This window comes from Aspergillus affinis (genome assembly GCF_023601865.1).
Source record: "Aspergillus affinis strain CMG 70 chromosome Unknown NODE_125_length_105666_cov_89_023118, whole genome shotgun sequence".
Taxonomy (NCBI): Eukaryota; Fungi; Ascomycota; class Eurotiomycetes; order Eurotiales; family Aspergillaceae; genus Aspergillus; species Aspergillus affinis.
Window position 1 is genome coordinate 26,826 of NW_026515906.1, and position 22,376 is coordinate 49,201.

Genomic DNA, 22,376 nt, shown 5'->3' on the forward strand with positions numbered 1-22,376 from the left:
GTTCACAATCAGATCATTAGATAGGAGGCTGGATTAAACAAAAAGAGGAATGTATGACATCACGTATAGTTATACTATTTATCTTGAGTATCTGCACTTAAACTCACGAGAACTATGTCCAGAAACCTTCTATATACATGATCACCTCCCCATCCAGTACTCACACGTATTCCTAGCCAGCTATCTGCACTTCCTTCTCGACTTGTAGGTCTTATCGGCGCACCAAAATCACCATCATCATCATAGAAATACCACGAGTCTTCCACAACCATCTTCAACAATCACCCTCTCCTCTCCTCTCCTCTCCTCTCCTCTCCATATCCCTTCCTCCAAACTTTACGCACACACACACACACACACAATGTCTCACGCAGACAATCATCCACCCCACTCAAGCCCCATACTCCCACAAGAGAGGAGAAGGATTAAGCCCAAGCCCCCACCAAACTCATACAAAACGCACCCCCAAACACCAATAAACAAGCATAAACCCTCTTCCGGCCCCTCAAGACCTTCCAACTCTCGTCGGACAAGAAATCCTCAGACATCAGCTCCACCAAAGAAGCGAAGATGAGCAGGCCAGCCGAGATGGCATTCATGGTGCCGACGAGCAGGAGACCGACTTCCGAGTCTGGACTGTAGAGCGTGTGTGTGGCCAGGCCGATGGCTTGGCCGATTGGGGTTCTGGGTTTCGTTTTTTGGTTAGAGAGAGGGGTGGGTTTGTTTATTGGGAGGAAAGATTCTGGGAGGCCAGTGGGGCATGGGGAAACGTTTGGGGAATAGGGTTGGTAGACGTACGTGCATCCATAGGCCAAGGACATGAGCCATGGCTGGGGGGCTTTTTCCGGCCAGTCGAGAGCGGCGATGCGTGAGCCGAGAGCGAGGCCTTCAAAGGATTCTAAAAGTACATCCGTGGAGTCAGCGACCATCTTTCAAGGAGATTGTACCGAGAAGACAGGGAAAAAATAGAAAGGAAGGAAGAGGGATGGACATACGATGAAAAACGATCGCAATCAAAAGAATAACAAACTCATTCCCCACCGAGACACTAAGCGACATTCCAATAAAAACACTATGAAACAGGATTCCCATCTCCAACAGGAACACCTGCATCACGGCCTTGTTGTGTTTCTGCTGCGGATTGAGCGTCTGTGCGTCGTCTGTGCTGTCATTGTAGGCATTACGCTCGGCATCCTGAGCGATGGCCTCGACTTTAGGCTGCTGGGGCGGCTGCTGCGACTGGTAGCCTTGCGGATCCTCGGGGGTCGAGGAAATGCGACAGATGCGTTCCGGGTCTTCGCCCATGCGGTTTATAGCGCGGCTCATGCTAGACGAGCGGCCCACAAGCGGACCCATGTCACGAAGATGCGCCAGATCTTGGCCTTGCGATTGCGTCTGCGAGACGTCTCGCTCGCCTTCCGGGTCAGTCGAATGATCGGTGACGTCGATCTGGGGCATGGAAGGGCCCTTCTCGGTCTCGCCGCCCGAGATGAAAGCGGGCTGTTCGCCAACGCCGACGCGACAGCAGTGGCGGGCCGGACTGAAGACCATTTCAATGACCGTCACCAGAAAGATGCCGGCCAGGGCGATGGCGCCGGGCATTTCGGGGTAGTCGGAAGTCCAGAATTTGGACAGACAGGGGTCATTGAGGGACTGGAATGCCGTTGGCAGGAGATGCACAAAGGCTGTGGCGATCAGGACGCCGGTACCGAAGTGGCTGACGAAGAAGAGGAACGAAGCGGGGATGCGCATCCGAGGGGACCAGGTGGCCAGCACGGGGAATACGCAGGCAAGGGTGGACACGGATAAGATGATGAAGAGGGCAGCGACGTGCAGAGGGGTGTTGTACTGGCTTCCTTTCACGTTGTTGGAGGCGCAGGAGTCCCGTTTTGGAAGGGGCATGTCGTAGGAACGTTCGACTACTTTGGTCAGAGGACATTGGATGGAATTTACAGGAGGATACCTTACCTGGTTCAAATGGTTCAAGTTCAGTAGGAGGCGATCGCAAAGAGTACACATATCGCAAGATAGTGTCATGAGAAATAAGGGCTGCGGTGAATAGAACCGACAGCAGCCATACTGCCCAGCCTTGCAGGGTCTGAGGCATTGAGTGAATAGTACTCGGGGGCTTCCCCTGACCAGCACCGCCGGTCAAAAGGTAAACGGGGCGTTCTGTCGATATACGTTAGCACGATCAACCTCCGCGATGCCATCCACATACCTGACTGAGTCAGAGACGCCCCAAGCCCGGACGATGCTTTTTTCTCAGGGTCGATTGGATGTATCGGCGTGCCTCCTGCCTCGTCAAAGCAGGCGAACGATACTCCGGTCAAACCCCCATGGTCCTCACGTTCGCGGACATTAGAGATGCCATTCAGGTCTTGGCGAGTAGTGAGATCCGGGGCCAGAGAGGGTGGATTCTGGTTCCACTCGTCGTGCTCCAGGGTGTCGTCGGTGCGAGAGGGGCAGTTCATGGTTGCTGGATGACCGGCGGGTACTTTATGTACTTTGGGACTACGTTCCAGTCTTGCAGTGAACCAGTGGATTGAACAGGTAAAGGAGACTGACGCTTGCGGCGAGCGAGACAGTTTTCAACGTGGACCGTCCGACGTAACGACGGTGGCCTGGGTGCCTTAGGGTCGTATTAGTCACGCTCCCGCGGTCCCTCGATCTGGTAAGGCTGGTCTTGGCGCACCTTGGGTCGGGATGCAGCGGACCAATCAACACTCGCCACAATCCGGATGCGGCCTGCCATTGGTGCCGGGAGTGGAAAACAGTCCCACTTGGTTGAACGCAATTCGTTCCGTCCGAGAATCCCCCGGCCCGACAGTCTTGGCATTTTTCCTCCGGGCCGAACACTGCAGGCAGCAGAGTAGATCTGATCTATCCAGATGGTGATTCACCTCATGGGATACACGGATGGCCTTGAATCCGTGGACATTATGGCTATGATATCTTCCGACCACGACCACTTCACCCCTACCGTTGCCAACGAACACGGCATCTGGCATAATGCACCGCTGCCTTGCTGAACTCAAATATATATCTCTCACCACACCCCAGATGTACTGGCCTGAGGGCACGCAATTGTTGTGCAGTCTTAGCCAAGAGACTATGGGTATGTAGCTTCAGACTCAGCGCACATTACCATAGGCATATAGGTATCGCTACAGTGTTCTACATATTGATTTGTCTTTCGACCCCTACGCAAACATAATCTCAGGCCAGAATAAAATCCTCACGTCCTCGGGCGGTTAGCAGGAATCTGATGGAGTTGATTGCGAACCCGACTGGAAATTCTCCGAGTTAATAAGGTAGATTTTAGCGCCAACAAATTCGCAGTCAAGCTCAGCGCTGAGACTTACCAGGCGGAAAGCCAATACTATAAATGGACAACTCACATGCTCGTATTCTGGATAGATAAGGGCTTGAAAACGAGAACCACACTTATTGTGAAAAGCTTATTCCAGCCAGTAGCATAGAAGACCGCAAACATTAGATAGGTCCAGAGCGAAAGCAAAGTCATCGAATAGTGTGAGCATAGTATTCTATTTCCACCGTTGACTGGAAGGGGTCAGCCAGAAGCACAGCATAGCATCGGTTGTAATCATCTCGTCAACCTACAAGGACCAGTTACTCCTGTATTTGTCTCCCATTGTGATCGTACAGATCATAATATCAAAGCAGTAGACTCAATGTCGAAAGCCCCCTAACAGTCAAAAGAAAAGGACTCACAGTACAGAACACGAGCAACATCGCCGAACGGTAAACTCGGCGAACTCGGCGCCACCACCAGGCAGCATCCACGAGGAAACGTTAACTGTCTGAGGTAGAGTGATCGACATGACCGAAAAACTATAATCCGATCATGTGTCAAGAATACTACCACACTTGACACCGGACCGGATACACCCCCGACTCTGCGCCTGGCAGCTTGTCTCATTATCTCGGATGAGGATCACCTGCCAGACTCGTGTTTGGCCCGCGATGAGAAGGAAGGTCATAAACCGTGCCATACCATGAATTGCATTGATCGACGAGTTTCAAGAGAAACAGACTATCACGGAAGATAAACGCCTCCGATGGTGAGAAATAAGCTACCTGTCCGCCCCCGGTGCCGAATTTGATTCCTAGACTACTCAGTAGATTGAAAATAGGCACGGAGTTGAACGATGCGTTTCGCTAGCAATAATTTAACAACCAGCTAGCATAAAAACGGAAACAGGTTCCAGAATAACCTGACGATCGCTAACCCATCCAGACCAGCCCTACCTCCCCTCGACGCTTCGGCCCCCAGACTCCGTTTAGTCTCCACCACGAGGAAAACTGACAGGCCACGAACCGTCAGCATCTAGGAGATTAATCTAAACAATAAGCATTCCGGAACCGCCCTTCAGTTCTTAACTGTTTCTGGGCCTAGAATCACCCAATGAAATGAATTCCAGCCACGGACACGGATGGCGGTCCCTGTGGGTTGATCCTGATCCGCCCCCAATTCTAGCCCACCGGGACTGTTTCTCCTCCGTTTGTGCTAGTTGTCGTTTCTGCTCAATTCTCACTGCAGTCTGCAGGCAAATTTTTCCGCGCGGTGTCTATTTTTATCCCACTGAGCAATAGCCAATCTATACTTCGTACTTGCCCTCTCCTGAAACACCCGCCACAACCCAAATCTGCACTCCCCGTATTCCGCCGGTCCACAGGGCTATTTAGTACCAGTTGCTGCTGACGGAGAAGGCAACCGGCTAGTAGTCAGCTGTCGATAGGAGATATCAATCAGATGTTCACGGACTGTCGGCGCCAAAGTACCACCCGAATTGGGGAACTGGTCTAAACACACTCTTCGTGAACACCGTAAGCGAGGGTCCAAAAAAAATAGTTTCCGTTTTGGCCCCAGATCGACTAGTCCTGTTCCTGTTGCCGCCTTTCTTTGTCTGTAGATGAAACAGGCTCTTGTAGGTACAGTGTACGGAAGTCACCACAAAATCAATACTGAGTGATTGAATATATTCGGTGTTCCGTTGGTTGAGTTGGTGGTGGAAATTATATCGCCTCGATATACTTCATCAAATGAGATACGAGGACTGTTTCAGCGGGAGGCGTTTCATGGCTGCCGAGGACTAGTCTTCTAGGATGAGGTAGCGAGAGGCGTTTGAATGGATAGGATTCTCCCCTTCTTTGTTCTTCTCACCCAGCGACGTTTCGGGGCTATCGGTGGCGCTACGTAGAATTTACGATGGGGGCATTCTAGGTCGGGTCGGTATCCACAATCTTGCAATGACAGGTCTACGGGCCCCTCTCTCTTTGAATCGCAGAATCTTGGCCCCAAGTCTACTGGTCGATACGATGACTTGATGGGTCGGGCACAGTGACAGCGACGGCGATCAACGGTCTCGACGAGGATATAAAGCTCGACAGATCCCCCGGTTGTCAAGAATCTATCTCATCATCAAACATTCTCTTTCCAATCTCCTATATCAGTACAATTGCGGGCCAATTGCTTCGTCGTTCCTTTTCTTTCATTTAATCACTCACTCACTCACTCACTTACATACCAAAAAACCACTACCACCACCATGCACCTCAAACAAACCCTTGCAACAGCCTCGCTGTCCCTCCTCCTCAGCACCACCACCGGCGTCCTCGCCAAGGAAATCCCCGCCAACGTCGCCGCCTTCTACTCGCACGTCAAAAACGCCGGCGACTGCTCTGGCTCCGACCTCCTGCAAGGCGGCTTCCATGACACCGACGAAGGCCCGACCTCCTACAGCTACTGTAGCCGATCCATGGGCAACAAGGGCTTCTACCTTAAGGGCCCCGGCAAAGAGCTCGTGAACATGGACATCGACTGCGATGGCGAGCAAACCTCAGGCGATGGCCGCTGCGGCAGTTCGAAGGACACGCAGGGCCAGACGGCTTTTAAAGACGAAGCCTCGAAGCATGGGATTAAGGATCTGAATGCGTATATTCATCCGTATGTCGTGCTGGGTAACGAGGGGGATTACGATCCGACGTTTGACCCCCGTGCGCATGGCGTCGAGCCCCTATCTCTCGTGGCGGTCGTGTGCAACGGAAAACTGATCTACGGTATCTGGGGCGATACGAACGGTGACGATGGCAAGCCGCTTGTTGGGGAAGCTAGTCTTGCGACTGCGACGGCTTGCTTTGGGGAGGATATGAATGGGGACAGTGGGCATGATGAGAAGGATGTGTTGTATATCGCGTTCTCTGGAAAGGAGGCTGTTCCGGGTGATGAGGCGAAGTGGGATGCGGGCAGCTATGAGGAGTTCGAGGAGAGTATTACTGCGTTGGGGGATAAATTGGTTGCGGGGTTGGGGAAGGGGATGAGCTCGAGCTTCCATGGTAATGCTACTACTATGCGCATGCGGAGGTTTCATCATGTTTAGATCTGTCGGTCTGGATTGGACTGGACTAGGCTGGGCTGGGTTGGATTGGGTGTGGGTAGTAGATGGGTTGATCTACAGTGTGACTAGTGGGTGATTGGGGGCGGTTGGTTGATCTGTATGAATAATTGAATATTTTGAGTTTTACTGTTGGTTAGATAATTGCAATTGAATTGGAGGGTGTTTCTTGCTTGGAACAAGTTCACATGGCACTGTGCACCTTACTCATAGTGGCGAGAAAGAAAAAGTGCGGTATCCTTTGGAAGCGAGGGAGGGATGAAACAACAGCAACATACCTAGGCAAGTGATACGACATGCATTCCGATTCCAGACCCAAAGCTTGCCGCGGCTGAGGAATTTTAAATCTAGCTCGAACTGTAACTAGCTGCAAGTTGCAACCCTGGATCAATTGACTGGACGACGGAAAACTGCTCGTGGGGACCAGAATCCACCGCATGACGTTAAGTGCAGGATTAGGGTTCCTCGATATCCGAAGCATTCCAGTGACATCATGGAAACAGCGAGGAACTATAAATATTAAATGAATCATAAATCACAGCTCCCATGAAACGATCTTGAACCCCGATTAACAAAAAGCGATCGATACCATTCAATCCAATCTACACCTCCAACCTTAAAACCAATAATCACCATGGGCTTCGACTTCACCGTCTACAAAGGCTCCAGCGACGGATCCATCAAAAAAGCCACCACGCACCGCCCCGACCTCTCGCACGACGATGTCCTCGTCCGCGTCACCCACTCCGGCGTCTGCGGCACCGACCTCCACTACCAGCAAGCGGACATGGCACTCGGTCACGAAGGCACCGGCATCGTCGAACAAACCGGCCCAGACGTCAAGTTCCTGAAAAAAGGCGACCGCGTGGGCTGGGGCTACGAGCATGACTGCTGCGGATACTGCGCCCACTGCCTCACAGGATGGGAGACGATGTGTCCGGATCGCAAGATGTACGCGGGCGCCAATACCGATCAGGGCTCGTTCGCCTCGCACGGCATCTGGCGCGAGGCTTTCCTCTTTAAGATCCCTGAGGGTCTGAGCAATGAGGACTCGGCGCCGCTGATGTGTGGTGGCTCGACGGTGTATAATGCCATGCATGTGTCTGGGGTGACGTCGACGTCGCGCGTGGGCATCGTGGGTATCGGCGGCCTTGGACACTTGGCGATTCAGTTTGCCGCGAAGATGGGATGCCAGGTGGTGGTGTTTTCGGGGACGGATAGTAAACGCGACGAGGCGTTGAAGTTGGGCGCTTCTGAGTTCTACGCGACGAAGGGGGCTAAGGAGTTGAAGATTGGGAATAAATTGACCCATTTGATTGTTACGACGAGTGCCCAGCCGGACTGGAATTTGTATACGACTGTTTTGGATGCTGGCGCTGTTATCTCGCCGCTGAGTGTCTCTATGGATGAGTTCAAGTTCCCGTATATGACGCTGTTGGGTCAGGGACTGCGTGTGCAGGGATCCATCGTCTCGTCGCGCCAGGTTCATCGCGATATGTTGGAGTTTGCGGCTTTCCATGGCATCAAGCCGATCAAGATGACCTATCCGTTGACCGCCGACGGCGCGACCGAGTGTTTGAAGACATTGAACGATGGGCACATGAGATACCGGGGCGTTTTGGTCGCATAGAGTTAGTTTGATTGGGTTGTGTTGAGAGCGTTGGTGTTGGTGTGTGATTAGGCGAGGTACCAGGGAGTTTTGTTGTCGGTGTTACGGTGCTTCAGGGGGTGCAGAAATTTTCAGCTATAGTCAATTGATTTATGGAAGATCAATCATATGAAGATCCTCGAGTTAAATTATGAAGAACTTCGATCGGCATCCAATTTCCCGTCTGCTCATCGCGCCAATCCTTTGTCATGACGTCATGCACTTTGCCCCGGGTGTTAAAGTATGGGGAAGACACTCAATTCTTGACATGGCGCTGTTTGTCGTCAAAAAGAACTATCTCGGGGTAGATTTATAGGCTTATCCCATCTTGCGAGAGAATAAGGAATAAGGCTTCAGCATTCCGAGAATAAATCTTCTCGCGCAACTCATCCTCTATAGAATACGAGTCTAAGGAATCCCTAAACCTAACAATTTTATCTACCTCAGCGTACGGAAAGTCCGAGCCTAGGAGAAATCATTAGCACCGAAAAGCAGAGAAAATATCGCGCCAAACACCACCTACCATATAGAACATGTTCATGCGGCACCAAACCCAACAGCAGGTTAACACTCCCGGCGCGCTCGACAACCCAAGATCATAATAAAACGACCGAAACCCGGCCATCAACTCCTTGGAAGTCTTCTCCGTTCCGAATAGGGGCTTACTATGTCTTGTTTCCTCGGTCGTGACGACTAGTCTGGAAATCAAATACAGTAGCGTTCCGCCCGCATGCGATATGATCCGCGGGCAGCGGGGAAACCGCTCCGTAATGCCGTTTATGATCAGGTCGACCGCTGTGCGCGTCGTCTCGTGCGGATAGTCGATGGCGGGGAGGGCAAGGAGGGGATTTGCTCGGGTCGTATCGACGGGGTGCGTAGGGTGTATGAAAGCGATAGTTTCTCGCGCGTCCTTCTCCCAGATCCGGGTGAAGCTTAGATGACCCAGATAGTAGTTTCCGGCACCGTAGCGGGTGAGACGCCGTCGGCGCGTAAGATGTCCAGGTTGTATTGGATTTCAGCGAGAGCGCTGTCCGTGTCGAGGAGAGAGGGTAAGGAAGCGAAGAAGCCGAAGTGCCCTGGATTTTGGTCGCGGATGGAGGCGGCGTATTTGTTTGCTTGGCGAGCGAGGGCCCGAATGGACTGGTTGTTAGAGGCGATAGCTGGGCCTGGGGCTGAAGGATAGTATTGCCTTTTTAATGCCGTTGATACGCATGTTTTGTAGGGAGTATGTGACGTTCCATGAGGGCGTGGGCCAGCCGAATGGGTCGCCGCCGGCATCTTGGACCGCTGGACGTAGAGTTAGAGATTGTTGGTCTGTGGGTATCAAGGAGATGATGTACCTCTGGCGTAGAAGTCCGGCACGGAATGATGATGTGTGTCTATCTTCAGTAGCCTGCCGACTAAAGGAGATGGGACTGCCTGCGACATACTACGAGCCAAAGAGCGGCGGGAGAATAGCTTGGACATTGCTAAGCGATTGAGTCTTCTTGGTAGGGGTTAAGCAGGTAAAGTATTCTTGTTGGCTTGTGCTTGTAAGATTCCGGCCTACAGAGGTAGTCTCGATAATGATATACATGTTAACCTGGAAGGGCCTGCGCTTAATAAAGCGTCTGCCAGTTTTAATGACGTTAGGGGCTCGAAGTTCTTTTCGCACAGTTAGACTTGTAACTGTGACCCTCTCGAAACGTTATTTGTGGTTAGAATAGGTTGAGATGCACCAACCTACTCCTTGCGTATAGGGCAACTCGAGCTGCCTTCGTTGTGTTCAACTGACGCAGGTATTTCCCATACTAATTATCAATAACTCTCCTCGTCATCCTCGCGCACGACCTCTCCATCCGACCCCCTAAACCTCTTAAACAGCGCTCTCACAGCCTTGTTCGTCAACGGCCTCTGTCTGACCATACTAGCTGCCAACTTCTCCGCCACCGGATCCTGGGAATCTTTCCGACATTTCAGAATCTTCCATACGGGCGGACACCAATCCCCCAGAAACGCCGACCGACTGAGCTCTTCATACCGAATAAACCGGACCCGCGTTTTAGGCGTCACATTCTTGACCTTCAAGACCCAGGACATCTTCTCCAGGAAACACTCATCTAGCTCCAACTCCGTTAGCCCGCGACACTGTCTCAACCAGTACATTCCCCTGAGGACATCTCTCGACAATACCGGTTCTAAACTCCCCCCATCTGGATCCGCGACCACGGAGATCTTGGTGATCATATCTCTCGTCTGCGGACGTATCGATTCTAGAAAATCAGCCATAATAACCAGATTCTCAAACGCGAATGTATTCTCCGTCCAGAACACGCGCGACGCCTCATCATAAAACCGCCTATTAATCAGAAAAATATGCAGATTCTCGCGCCTCACGCATAAACACTTCAATAGTCGTAACCGCGGATGAAGTTCTCTCTTCGCGCGTATCTTCTCCGAGTAGCAGTTATCGCACAGGAACGGGTTCGTGGGCTCAGGTGCCCACACGCTTCGTAGAGGGGACACGACCACGGGGACTCTGGCGCGCCAGAGCCAGCTGGCGCAGTGGCATGCGGCGCAGACGTAGCTGTTGTTGCAATAGCGGGGGAACCAGTGTGTACTGGGGCCCGGGTTGTCGAAAGCGACTGGGGTGCAGGTTAGATTGGGGAAATGGCGCATATCCCATTTGCAGGGCTGCACGAGGAGGAGGCGGTAGATATGGTTGCGGAGTTCGGGGGGAAGGGAGAAGAATCTGGGATTGGGTTGGTTAGGGAATCGCCCTGAGAGGGGGAGGGGGGTGTAGGTTGGGTACCTTTGTAGGAGGTCGGGTTCGTGGGTTTCTGTATTGAATGTGCTGGGTTGGTGGTGTTGGTGGTGTGGTTCTTGTTGTATTGTTTTCAGGTGATTCTTTATGCGTGCTCTTTCCACGCGCCGGGGTTTTGAGCGCTGGCGCGATTTGGGGTCCCTTGAGAAAGGGTTATTCATGAAGACGGAAGATTCGCAGGCAGCTGCCATGATAAGGATTGATTTCTTCTCTGTCTGTCGAATAATTTGGTAGGTTCATCGAGAGACATCCGCCACAAGGAACTATAGAGTCTACTTAAGTGATCCCGTCAACAGCCACCGCCACATCAGCCAGGCATATTGCAGCCTAGTACGATCTAAAGGAAGCACTAATCGACTAGGAATCTTGAAAGGGAAGCGCTTGCGACCAGAGAGGAGTCAGCACAGCCAACTCAATCGTTGAGTCATTGGCTGTGAGTTCAGCCTTGCGCGGCAGTGATGGCGCTTGAGTCACGCCGAGCCACAGTCAGGCGCAGGGGCCAAAAGGAGCTCTTGCGTTAAGCATAAAGACCAAGCGATCGTGGCATGACAGATTGTCAGTCTGATCTAGGAGAATTTCCATCTCAGTTGTCGTATTCTCGCGTCGGACAGATCACAATGTCTTGATGAATATGGGCAAGGACGTGTTACGAATACGATGGCGTTACATAATGTGGTGGCGATCAGGATCTGCAGATATTCGTGAAGGCAGGGAAGGGAGCATGCCAAACCTTACTGAATACTTGCGGAATACAGATGAAACTGCAGAGATAATAATAACTTAGGGAATATGCAACAAGAACCAGCCCATCTGCGATCGAGAATAAACTCCTCCCCCAACCCGATGAAACACACCAACCCCAGCAGCTGTCAGTCATGCGCCTCCTCCAGCCCTAACTTCTGACTCGCCCTCCTGGCACATTCTCCAACTCTCTAATCTCATGAACGAGATCGATCAAAGACCCAGCCAGCCCCAGCCCGACCCCTGTCCCATCCAATCAACCTCCCCAACCAACCTCCGTGGTTCCAAGGACTGGAATCCCTTGGGCTTCTGGCGTACGTCAACACGGGCCCAGCCAAGGCAAAAAGCGCGACGATCCTCCCGCATTCAAGCTTTAGTGCAAGGGGGAATTGCGCGGTTTGCAGCTGCTGGTTTGCTGCTTTCTCCACCCCTTTTTTTTTCCTTCGTCGTTTTTTCGCTGGTTTGCTCCCTTGCCAATCATGCCAATCATGCCAATCTTTGGCAGGGATTGAATATTAAATCATGGCGCGTCCCGGGGTTGGAGTTAAGTTCCTGGGTTGTTCTTTCCCCTGTTAGCTGTTCGCTGTTCGTTCGTTTCTTTCGTGTTCAAAGCACCATGCGCGTTGTATACCGATAGAAGACCGCCCGCCCGACCGACCAACCGACCAACATAACTCAATAACTAATACCGCCAACACTCGCTCATGGCGACATTATTCCACCCTCGGCGTCCGCCCGGCCGTCGCATCCCCTGGGTCTGGCCTCTCCTAGGCCTCTTGTTCACACTGTATCTCTTTTTCGGCCGTTCAGACTCAACAGCATCATCTTCTTCATCTACCAGCACCAATTCCTCCACCCGCCCGGACCACGCCCCGCATAATGCCACGGCCCCCTGCCCTTCCATCCCCGGCATGGAGGACATCCTGGTGATCCTGAAAACCGGCGTCACGGAAGCGCGCGACAAAGTGCCCACGCACCTCCAAACCACCCTCCGCTGCGTCCCACACTCCGTTATTTTCTCGGACTACGCGGAGGAAATCGACGGTGTGCCGGTGCATGACGTCCTTCGTGATATTCCGGACCCGGTTAAGTGGATGAATGAGGAGTTCAACGTCTACCAGCGCGTGCGACAGGCGGGGCGAGCGGCACTGACTCGTGCGGATTTGAACGAGGATGTGAACACAGTATTCGGGAAACCGAATAACCCTGGCTGGAAGCTTGATAAGTGGAAGTTTCTGCCCATGATCGACGAGGCGCTGAAGCAGCCGAAGAAGGCGAAATGGTACGTGTTCATGGAAGCCGATACGTATTTCGTGTGGCCGAACTTGGTCGCTTGGTTAGCGCAGCTGGACCATCGACGGCCGTATTATCTAGGTAATCAGATGCAGATCCTGGACGTGTTGTTTGCGCACGGAGGCTCGGGGATCGTCTTGTCGCGACCGGCGATGGAGAGGGCCGCCGCGACGAGACGCAGGGACGTCGCGAGGTGGGATAGCATTACGCGCGAGAACTGGGCCGGGGATTGTGTACTGGGTCAGTTGCTTGCTGAGTCTGGGGTCGGATTGCTCTGGTCGTGGCCGGCGTTGCAGATCGGGCCGCCCTCGGAGTTGGATTATTTCTCGCCGGATTACTATAAGACGCCGTGGTGTTATGCGCCTGTTACGTTTCATCATTTGACGCTTCCTGACGTTATTCGGCTCTGGCGCTTGGATCGCGAGTGGTTTGGCGGGGGGAGGGAGTTGTTGCTCTATCGCGATGTGTTCCTCCAGGTCGTACAGCCGCAGTTGACGGGTGTGCGGTATGATTGGGATAATCGCGTTGCGCCGCAGAATTCGATCTCGAGTCGCAGTCGCAGCTCGGTCGAGTGTCGAAGGAAGTGCCTGGCGGACCCGGATTGTGTGCAGTATGCCCAGCAGGCCGATACCTGCTGGGTGTCTGCCACGGCGAAGTTGGGGAGTGCGGCGACGGGCATCAGTTCGGGCTGGATCCCGGAGAGGATCGATGCTTTGGTGCAGGAGATGGGGTCGTGTCCGCAGGCGCTGTGGGTGGTCTAGATTGATGGTGATGGTTTACGCTTCATGTATATACTTTCGACTTATTATTTAGATTTGGTAATTCAAGGTTAACGATCTTATAGACAGAAGGAGATTTTCCGAACAGAGATGGTTAGGACATTTTGAGTACTGAATTATCAAGCCTTCACTTAAAATCTAGACGAGAGCAAAGCATAGTGAAGCTTGACTGTTCTCGAATAGGTGCTATTGAGCGTTGTCAAGCGGCGAAACCCCAGCTTCCTTCATGGTGCGAGCTGCTAGGAATTCGAATCCCGAGCGGCCTATCATAACCCAACCCGAACAGCATCCGAACAGACTCTTCGTGATGTGTCCACTCGACCTACTTGGCATGAAGCATTTAGCCAAAAACTCGCGGATGGATTACAAATGAACAATTGATTCCCCGCGCGGAGTGATTCACAAAGGGAGCTCCAGATGCCGCTATTTATCTTTCGTTCTCCCGTCCTCCTCTTTCCTCTACCGAATCTCTGTATTCTCCTCATGGAAAGTTTCCTTTCTTCGCTGCGATAGGAATTCAAGCTATCTGCTACCATGTCATTGGCGCAATCGCTGCACTTCGAGCTCAGTACTCCCGCATCGGAGACGCCTCCGATTGTGGCGAGCGCAGCTCAACAGACCAGGCCAGAGCTGACCTCCAGCTCAAAAACTTCGGTCGCTGTCCAAACAGACGAACCTCCAGCTCCAGACTCTGGTCAGCAAGTCTTTGAAAGTGCTTCCTTGACGGTCATCAATAAGCCTCGGCGGCTGGCTGTCACGGCGCTGATTATTCTGGCCAATCTGGTCCAGGTATGGTATCTGACCTCGATACAACGAACTGGCGCTAATGGCAGCAGATGACAGTCAATTTCTCTGGTATTGCGGGGGGAAGTAAACTCACTGAGTCGATGGGGGTCAAGGACTCTTATGCATCGTGGATCGGTGCCAGCTATGCGTGCGTGTGCCTGAACCTGGCCTGTCTGTCCTGGACTTCTATACTAACGATGGACTAGACTAACGCAGGGCACGTTCGTGTTAATGAGCGGTCGCCTGGGCGATGTATTCGGACATCGTCGACTCCTCATCCTCGGCGGTATCTGGCTAGCCGTGTGTACATTGATCAGCGCGTTCTGCAATAACTTCTTCGCGTTCGTCTGCATGCGAGCCTTATCCGGTGTTGGCGGCGCCGCGATCATGCCGAACGCGGTCGCAATGATCGCGACGACCAATCCGCCTGGAAAGGTTCGGAATCTCAGTCTGGGGTTGTTTGGTGCGAGTGCACCGATGGGAGGATACTTTGGAGCGTTGTTTCTGGGCGCCTTCCTCGAGAAGACGGAGTGGAAGTGGTTTTTCGTCTTCATGTATGTCTTGTCTTACCTCTAAGCCGGGTATAAGGGAAATGAGCCATGCTAACTGCATCAGAGCATGTCTTAACGCTACCATCTTCGTTCCCCTGTGGGCTCTGACTCCTAAAGAAGTCGCCGTGGACCGACACGGCAAAATCGACTGGATCGGTTCGGCACTGGGAACCGGCTCGCTGATTCTCTTCAACTTCGTCTGGAAGTACGTATCCCCTTTTCCCTCCTAATACTGCTTCAACCCACCATACTAACCTTCCCCAAGCCAAGCACCCAGCGTCGGCTGGCAAACACCCTACGAAATCGCCCTCCTCATCATCTCCATCCTCCTCTTCGCCGGCTTCCTCATCTGGGAACGCAACTTCACCCCCCACCCAATCATGCCCCTCGACATCTTCAAAGCCCCCTGCTTCCTGACTCTCCTCTTCGTCGTCCTCCTAAACTACATGGCCGTCGGCACGCTTATCTGGTACCAAGTCCTCTGGCTCCTCGAAGTCTGGAACTGGTCGCCCCTTGAATTCGCCGTCGGCTGGACCCCCTTCGTCATCTGCGCTACTGGCGCCGCTTGTCTCGCTGCATGGTTGATTCCAAGACTCGCGGCGCAATGGATCCTCGCTATCGGGACAATTACCATCCTCGTCTCGAACGTGCTCATGGCTACCGTGCCCCTTCGCCAAACTTACTGGGCACAGGTCTTCCCCAGCGTGGTGCTTTTCTCGTTCTGTCCGGATCTAGTCTATACAGCGGGCCAAATCATCGCGAGTAACTCCGTGCGACGCAATCAGCAGGGCATTGCCGGTTCAATCATCGGGACTCTCAACCTGTACGGAAATAGTCTTGGCTTGGGCTTTGCGTCGACGATTGAGACGCAGATCGCGAAGACGGCGGGTCGGATTTGGGGGTATCGCGCGGCGTTGTATTTCGGGGTGGGCATTAGTGTGGTGGCGTTGGTGCTGGATGTCTTTTTTGTGAGGATGGTTAAGGATGAGAGGGAGGGGTGGCAGGGGGATGATGCGCATTTGGTGGATGTTGATGGGCTGGAGCTGTCCGGGCAGGCTGCGGGGACTACTGGGGCGGAGATTCCGGGGGTTTTGGAGAGGGGATAGGGTTGTTGCGTGGGGTTGGGAATGAGGGTGTGAGGCGTGAAGGGCTGGTCATGTCGTGATGCTGATATGAAGGTTTATACAGGACAAAAGAAAGGATGCGGTACTCGACTTGGCGTGATTTGAAAAGTTCATTCGGGGGTTTTATTCTAGGGGCACAGACACGACAGCAAAAGAAAGAATGGAGAAAAAAGCGATCTATGCTAATTCTATAGTAGGGAGATTCATACAAAGTTCTTGTTGTTCCTTATATTGCGGTAATAATTGAACAGGATTAATAATCAGTCAGTGTGGCCGAGTGGTTAAGGCGATAGACTAGAATAGATCTTCATCTATCTCATCTATTGGGTTCGCCCGCACAGGTTCGAGTCCTGTCGCTGACGATTTCTTTTTGTTTTGTTTTTCCTTTTCACTCGGTCGGGATGATCGCGTAGAGTATTGCACTCTGACATGTTTCTTTTTTCTCTTTGTGCCTTATTTCTTTTTTTTCTCCCATATCTAAGGCGAATAAAAAGATATGGTTACGTTTATTCTCCTGATAAAACCCCTGAGTTCCAGACATACTGTCCAGCATTATATATCATGAATTAACAATTCCCAGCTTCACTTGCCGACGCCTCAGCTCACCCTCACCACCACCCTCTCTATTCCCTACCATAGAGGTCAAAAATAAACATCCACGTACTCCCACTCCCACAGAGTAGGAATAAGCCTATGACCCAACTTCCAACAAACAACGTTTTCCCACAGGCGACATAATAAAATAACAGACTTGCTCCATCTCGACATCATTCATTCCCTCTCGATCAGACATCCTGGCATCCGGGAAAGTGCGGAAAAAGTGTGCTGCGCCGAGACGAATCTCCCGGATCGCGAGGTGGAGGCCGAGGCAGACTATGTAGTATAGTGTTTACAGTGAGTTTACGATATAAAGCAGTTTCGAGGGGTGGGGTTATCGAAGAGAGAGGTAAAGGCAAACAGGAAGGGAAAAGAAAAGAAACGAAAAAGAGAACACACTTCTAGAACCACCCCCAAAGGGCATAAAAGCGTGATTCATCACCTTCGTGGCAGAGGTCCAACGCCAGGGATTGAATCTTCAATCAAACTGTCAGTCACGAGCAACATAGTGTAGCAAAAAGAGTCAAAGGAATCCTACCTCTCCGGCTCCGGAAAAACACTCTCATCTCGATGCAAACTATACGCCTGCGTCGAAACCGTCACTTCACTGGTAATCCAGAACCCACACAGCCTGGCCCCCGGGGTAGGCGGATTCCGTGGCCGATTCGACGGATTCGTCGCATACAGCCGTAGCGTTTCTTTCACGACACAGTTCAAAAATGGGAGTTCGTTGAGCTCCTCGTCTCCAAACCCCGTCGGGAGAGAATCTAGGTCTTGTAGTAGCGCACTTCGAATATCTTCATCCCGACACACAGCCCACACGAGGTATGTTAGCGTGATTGCTGTGTTGTCGCTCCCACCGACAATATAGCCCTGTGCTTCGCTGGGGATACGGATGTCAGCGAGGGCGGCGGGGTCTGTGTGGAAGAGTTTGGTGAAGAGAGTTGTCGGTGGGGGTTGTGAGGGATTTGCCTGGACGAGTGTCTGGTAGGAATCGATGGATTGTTGGGCGTATTGTGCGATGCGTTGTCGCGCGTGCATTGCGGAGCGGAAGTAGGGTAGGGGAATTGTGCTGGCGAGACGCAGGAGGAAGGGGAATGCGGAGCCGATCATCCCGAGACGGGGGAGGGTTTCGAGGTCTTTGGCCATTTGGGTTTTCTGGAAAGATATTTTTAGAAGAGTTGACGTGAATTGATATTAGAGAGATGTGTCCGCTCGGTGATGCAGGAAGAAAGGAAGATGAAAAGAAGAGAGCACACCTCACCACACTCCAACAACTGAAAAGACTGACCAAACGTCAACTGTCCGATCAGATCAGTCGACATGAAATACCACCACTTGAAGATATCCATGACCCCTTGAGCGTTCAACTCCTGCTGCATCTGACGCACGGCAAGTTTAACCTTCGCGTCGATTGTCGGATGCATGGACTGGAGCGATGCGTCGGACATGGGCGCCGAGAGTAGACGGCGACGGATACTATGAGCTTTTGGATCTCGCACACTGAAGATATTCTTGGCCCCGTTGAGAGCTAGTTTGTCGTACCAGGCGGACTTTAAGAAGCCGCTACCAGCTTTATACATCTCGTGGACTGTGTCGATGTCGCAGATATCGACTTCATCTGGACTGACTCGGACAATGGGACCTATTTCGGGAGGAGGACAGCCTCGGTAAGTAGGGGACAGAGAGATGAGAGACGCGGAGACAAGGTACCATATTTCTGGTGCAGATAGTGTACATATCGTGGTCGATTTCCCATTACCCAGTGGTATTCAGCAATAAGTCCAGTCCAACGGGAATGCCAAGGGCCGGGGATCGACGAAAGAGCATTCTGATAAGCCTTGCGTATTGTCTGAGTGGGAATATATGGTCTTGTTAGTGGAATATACCGAAAGTGTGGAGGGAAAAACGCACCTTTGTGATTTTGTATAGAATCAACACACCGAATACGGTCAATAGTGAATAATCCGTTGGTAGATAATACATTTTGCACAAGATGGTCGAGCATCAAGGGCACTATCATTCCACGAACCATTCAGTTGTCAAGGGGATTTCATTTATATACACATCATATATTGGACCGAAGTAGATGACTGTTGTCGCATTGTCGCGATTGATATTGCCATGAACGTAGGCTGCAGCAGGGTATGAGAGCTATTGGTGGCATCTCTCTCCACTAATCGGTATCTGACTCATCTATTTAGTTAACTAGATCTACCTATATGAATGCCATACCCCATAACCACCGACCAATTATATAGGTTCCAGACGATGTTTGTTGTCTCATTGCTTTTTCCACTTTAGAAGCTGGTGGTCGGGCTTCCCTGTGTAAAGCCAGTAGCTGCGGCCACCCCTTGGTATCTCTCAGGCTGAAATTTGGTTTCCATGACACAAAGCGGCTAGACAACGCACAAAGTGAAGCATTAGTATCCAACTAATTTGTTTGCAAACTCATATAAACCCGTCGCCCTCACGGGTCCTAAGAAGCAGGATCGCCAAACCCATTCACTCACTTGATACCACTTGGCCAAAATGACAGCCAAAACACGGTATACCTCAGAAAACTTGCCAGAATTTCTTTCCACAAATTTCGACTATGTAGTTGTCGGCGGCGGTACGACTGGCCTACTCGTCGCCGCTCGGCTGACAGAGAATCCCAATGTCCAAGTTGGAGTTCTCGAGGCAGGCGGTTCGAAAGCCAACGACCCGAACGTCGACAGACCGGAACGATCAGCAAATACATTACATAATCCAGAGTATGACTGGATATTCCACTCCACTCCTCAGGTACTACCATCTCTGACACTTGCTGGGATGACGCTAATCATGAGCCCTGTGAATATAGACCGGTAACAATGATAGAGTCCACCATGTCCCGCGCGGCAGAATGCTCGGCGGATCCAGTGGTATCAATTTCATGGCCTATATCAGACCCGCGGCAGAGGATATTGATCTTTGGGGGAAGATGGGAAATGAAGGATGGTCGTGGAACGACCTCATGCCTTATTATTTGAAAAGCGAGAGGCTCCATGGGACAGACGAGAAGGAGATATGCCCAGAAAGAAGTGTCGGCAAAGATCCTGTCGGCTCGCATGGTAACTCTGGGCCTATTATAACCTCATTACCACCAGGGAAGCCACCAATCGAGGACGGCATGATTGCTGCGTTCGACGAAACGTCCGGATCATCAAGAGCAGAGGATCCGTACGGTGGGAAACCTCTCGGTCTATACGATCACGTATCAACTGTTGATCCTGAGGACGGCACTAGAAGTTATGCCGCCTCCGCTTTTCTTCGTCCGCACGAAGCACGAAAGAACTTGAAAGTGTTGACCGAAGCTACAGCGTGCAAGATAATACACAATCAAGCAATTGGAACCGCCACAGGAATTGAGTTCCTTTACCAGGGTGCTCTACACCGCGTATTCCCATCCAAAGAAATTATCCTTGCCGCAGGCTCGATCCAAACTCCTCAAATCTTGGAAATTTCAGGAATTGGCGACCCAAAGATCCTGCAAGCTGCCGGCATACCTTGCACAAAAGAACTCCCCGACGTAGGAAACAACCTTTGCGAGCACCCTATGACGTCTCTCACTTACGCGGTAAACGAGGAACCCTCTATCCACAGCGGTGTCAGCATGATCGCCTTTCTCCCGTATCGCAGCCTCGTATCCCACGATGAATTGGAAGAGGTGGTGGCACAAGTTGAACAAGTCGCATCACTGTCCGAGGTAGAGCGACACGCCATCGTTTCACGGCTACGGGATCCCATGTCCGGCGCTGTTCAATTCAACGGCATTGCGGCATACCTCGATGTCGAGAGAGGGTATGCCAATCGCAGAAACTTATTTCCTGATACGTCGGGCCATGAGCACACATACTATACTTTCCTTGTCACAATTGCTAGCACCCTCTCTCGAGGAAGCACCCATATTACGTCTTCGGATCCGCATGCGACCCCGGATATTGACCTGGGGCTTCTGAACGAAGAGGCAGATGTCAGCTTGCTTGCTGCTGGGCTGGAATTTGCTGATCGAGTGTTCTCTTCGGGCCATGTCTCTGAGCGGGTTGCAAAGCGAGCAGTTCCGACCGTAAATGTTGATCTGTGCGATCGAGACGACGGTCGAGAGTTCGCGCGAGACTGGACTACTTCGTTCAATCATATACTAGGGACTTGTGCCATGGGTCGAGTAGTGGATGAACGGCTGCGTGTCAAAGAGATGTCTGGCTTGAGAATCGTAGATGCCAGTGTCATTCCAACTCAGATTAGTGGAAATGTGATGGCCACGGTGTATGCGGTTGCTGAGAGGGCGGCAGACCTTATCAAGGAAGATTTTGAAATAGGTGATTCCGCTTGATAGATAGGGTATATTTACTTTGGCTTTTACTCAATGGGACATGCTATTCGTTGAGCCGCAAAGCGAACTGCCCTTATACTTTTAAGTCTTCAAGTAAAAGGCTCGTGAGCGCGTAATATCTAATCCTGATCCACCTACAAATGCCAACGCACTATGCTTCTCCACCAAGACAGTAACTTTATCATTCCCATGGTCCATAGTGACGATACGTGCAACAAAAGAAGCCAGTGCCTCAACACTCTGAAATGAGGTTTTCTCGACCCGCTACCCCAAGAACAAGACATTCATTGTTACTAATTGCCCATAGCTATTTGTAGAAAAGTATGCACATACCTCTGCAACATCACGACTCATTGCCTGATATGTGTCGACGACAGTTGATCCCCATTTGTGACCTCCCGGTCCCTTGAATTTCAGCGAGATATTCACGGCCTGTTTCTCGAGTTTTTCCCAGGGGTTGACGCCCAAGATGCAGAATGATCGGATCTCACGAATTTCAAATTCCTCTTCGAGAAGTATTAGGCGTCGAGCGGTACGACCTTGCTCTTGAATGGCTCTCATAACAAAAACACCTCTATGCCAAAGTCCCCCGGCTGCGCGGAGAATGGCTTTCGGAAGATGTAACCTGAGCTCGAATTCACCGTAATCGGTACGGATGGCGGTAGACTGAGGGGAGGCTTTCTGTCTCTCGTTAACATAGTCTATGGATACATATAGGACAGATGAGAACGAGAAGTGAAATCGAGCACTAACCGCACACTCAACCAAGATCTCGAGGCAAGATTCCGCCATGATTGCCGCGAACAAGCGGACATCTTGACCTGTTTCCCCACGTAGCGTGTCTTGCAGTGGTTTTTCATCTGCACCCATGATATAATTTTCCAGCGTGTATTCATATAGCTTGGAGGTCTTGTTCATCTTTCTCATAGACTGGGTGATGCGACGAAAGAGCTTTCCGTAATCGATTGTGCGAGAAACATCGTCTGCTTCGGCTGCGGCAATTGATGATGAATAAGAAAGCCGAAGTGACGCGGAGCACGGCTGGGTCGTTCCAGGCCGGTGCCATGCATCTGGTGCACGGGGTAGGTGAATTTGGATATCTCTAAGCTGGATTGTGTCGATAGTTGACGGCTGGGGGGCGGTCTGGATAGAAGAGGTTGATTGAGACATTGGAGGATTGGTATTCTGGGATGTGATTTCGAAATGCAAAGGGTGTCAAGGTAATTGGCCTCTGGGTTCAAACACTCTCATGGATCGATTATCAAAGCAGGGGGATCA

The 22,376-nt window shown here is 51.6% G+C and overlaps 8 protein-coding genes across 8 annotated transcripts; 5 read left to right on the forward strand and 3 right to left on the reverse strand.

Annotated features, from left to right (window-relative positions):
- Positions 1-425: 425 nt before the first annotated feature.
- zrfD (putative plasma membrane zinc ion transporter) lies at positions 426-2,474 on the reverse strand (the record flags this gene model as incomplete). Its single annotated transcript, XM_053104966.1, has 5 exons — positions 426-684; positions 799-898; positions 996-1,919; positions 1,969-2,172; positions 2,222-2,474. 5 exons carry the CDS (start codon positions 2,472-2,474, stop codon positions 426-428), a joined length of 1,740 nt encoding a protein of 579 aa, XP_052951797.1.
- A 3,099-nt stretch (positions 2,475-5,573) lies between these two features.
- Positions 5,574-6,404, forward strand: KD926_001273 (glycoside hydrolase family 75 protein; the record flags this gene model as incomplete). The annotated part of the gene is made up of 1 exon (XM_053104967.1): positions 5,574-6,404. One exon carries the CDS (start codon positions 5,574-5,576, stop codon positions 6,402-6,404), a length of 831 nt encoding a protein of 276 aa, XP_052951798.1.
- Positions 6,405-7,053: 649 nt separating this feature from the next.
- KD926_001274 (NAD(P)-dependent alcohol dehydrogenase) lies at positions 7,054-8,049 on the forward strand (the record flags this gene model as incomplete). Its single annotated transcript, XM_053104968.1, has 1 exon — positions 7,054-8,049. The coding sequence occupies one exon, from the start codon at positions 7,054-7,056 to the stop codon at positions 8,047-8,049; it is 996 nt and encodes a 331-aa protein (XP_052951799.1).
- Positions 8,050-12,315: 4,266 nt separating this feature from the next.
- Positions 12,316-13,665, forward strand: KD926_001276 (glycosyltransferase family 31 protein; the record flags this gene model as incomplete). The annotated part of the gene is made up of 1 exon (XM_053104969.1): positions 12,316-13,665. One exon carries the CDS (start codon positions 12,316-12,318, stop codon positions 13,663-13,665), a length of 1,350 nt encoding a protein of 449 aa, XP_052951800.1.
- Positions 13,666-14,217: 552 nt separating this feature from the next.
- KD926_001277 (MFS general substrate transporter) lies at positions 14,218-16,126 on the forward strand (the record flags this gene model as incomplete). Its single annotated transcript, XM_053104970.1, has 5 exons — positions 14,218-14,472; positions 14,520-14,617; positions 14,676-15,023; positions 15,085-15,225; positions 15,286-16,126. The coding sequence occupies 5 exons, from the start codon at positions 14,218-14,220 to the stop codon at positions 16,124-16,126; spliced, it is 1,683 nt and encodes a 560-aa protein (XP_052951801.1).
- Positions 16,127-17,275: 1,149 nt separating this feature from the next.
- On the reverse strand, positions 17,276-18,324 carry KD926_001278 (cytochrome P450; the record flags this gene model as incomplete). Its single annotated transcript, XM_053104971.1, has 2 exons — positions 17,276-17,899; positions 18,001-18,324. The coding sequence occupies 2 exons, from the start codon at positions 18,322-18,324 to the stop codon at positions 17,276-17,278; spliced, it is 948 nt and encodes a 315-aa protein (XP_052951802.1).
- A 949-nt stretch (positions 18,325-19,273) lies between these two features.
- On the forward strand, positions 19,274-21,098 carry KD926_001279 (GMC family oxidoreductase; the record flags this gene model as incomplete). Its single annotated transcript, XM_053104972.1, has 2 exons — positions 19,274-19,528; positions 19,587-21,098. 2 exons carry the CDS (start codon positions 19,274-19,276, stop codon positions 21,096-21,098), a joined length of 1,767 nt encoding a protein of 588 aa, XP_052951803.1.
- Positions 21,099-21,179: 81 nt separating this feature from the next.
- KD926_001280 (dihydroneopterin aldolase domain protein) lies at positions 21,180-22,268 on the reverse strand (the record flags this gene model as incomplete). Its single annotated transcript, XM_053104974.1, has 2 exons — positions 21,180-21,362; positions 21,432-22,268. The coding sequence occupies 2 exons, from the start codon at positions 22,266-22,268 to the stop codon at positions 21,180-21,182; spliced, it is 1,020 nt and encodes a 339-aa protein (XP_052951804.1).
- Between the last annotated feature and the right edge of the window lie 108 nt (positions 22,269-22,376).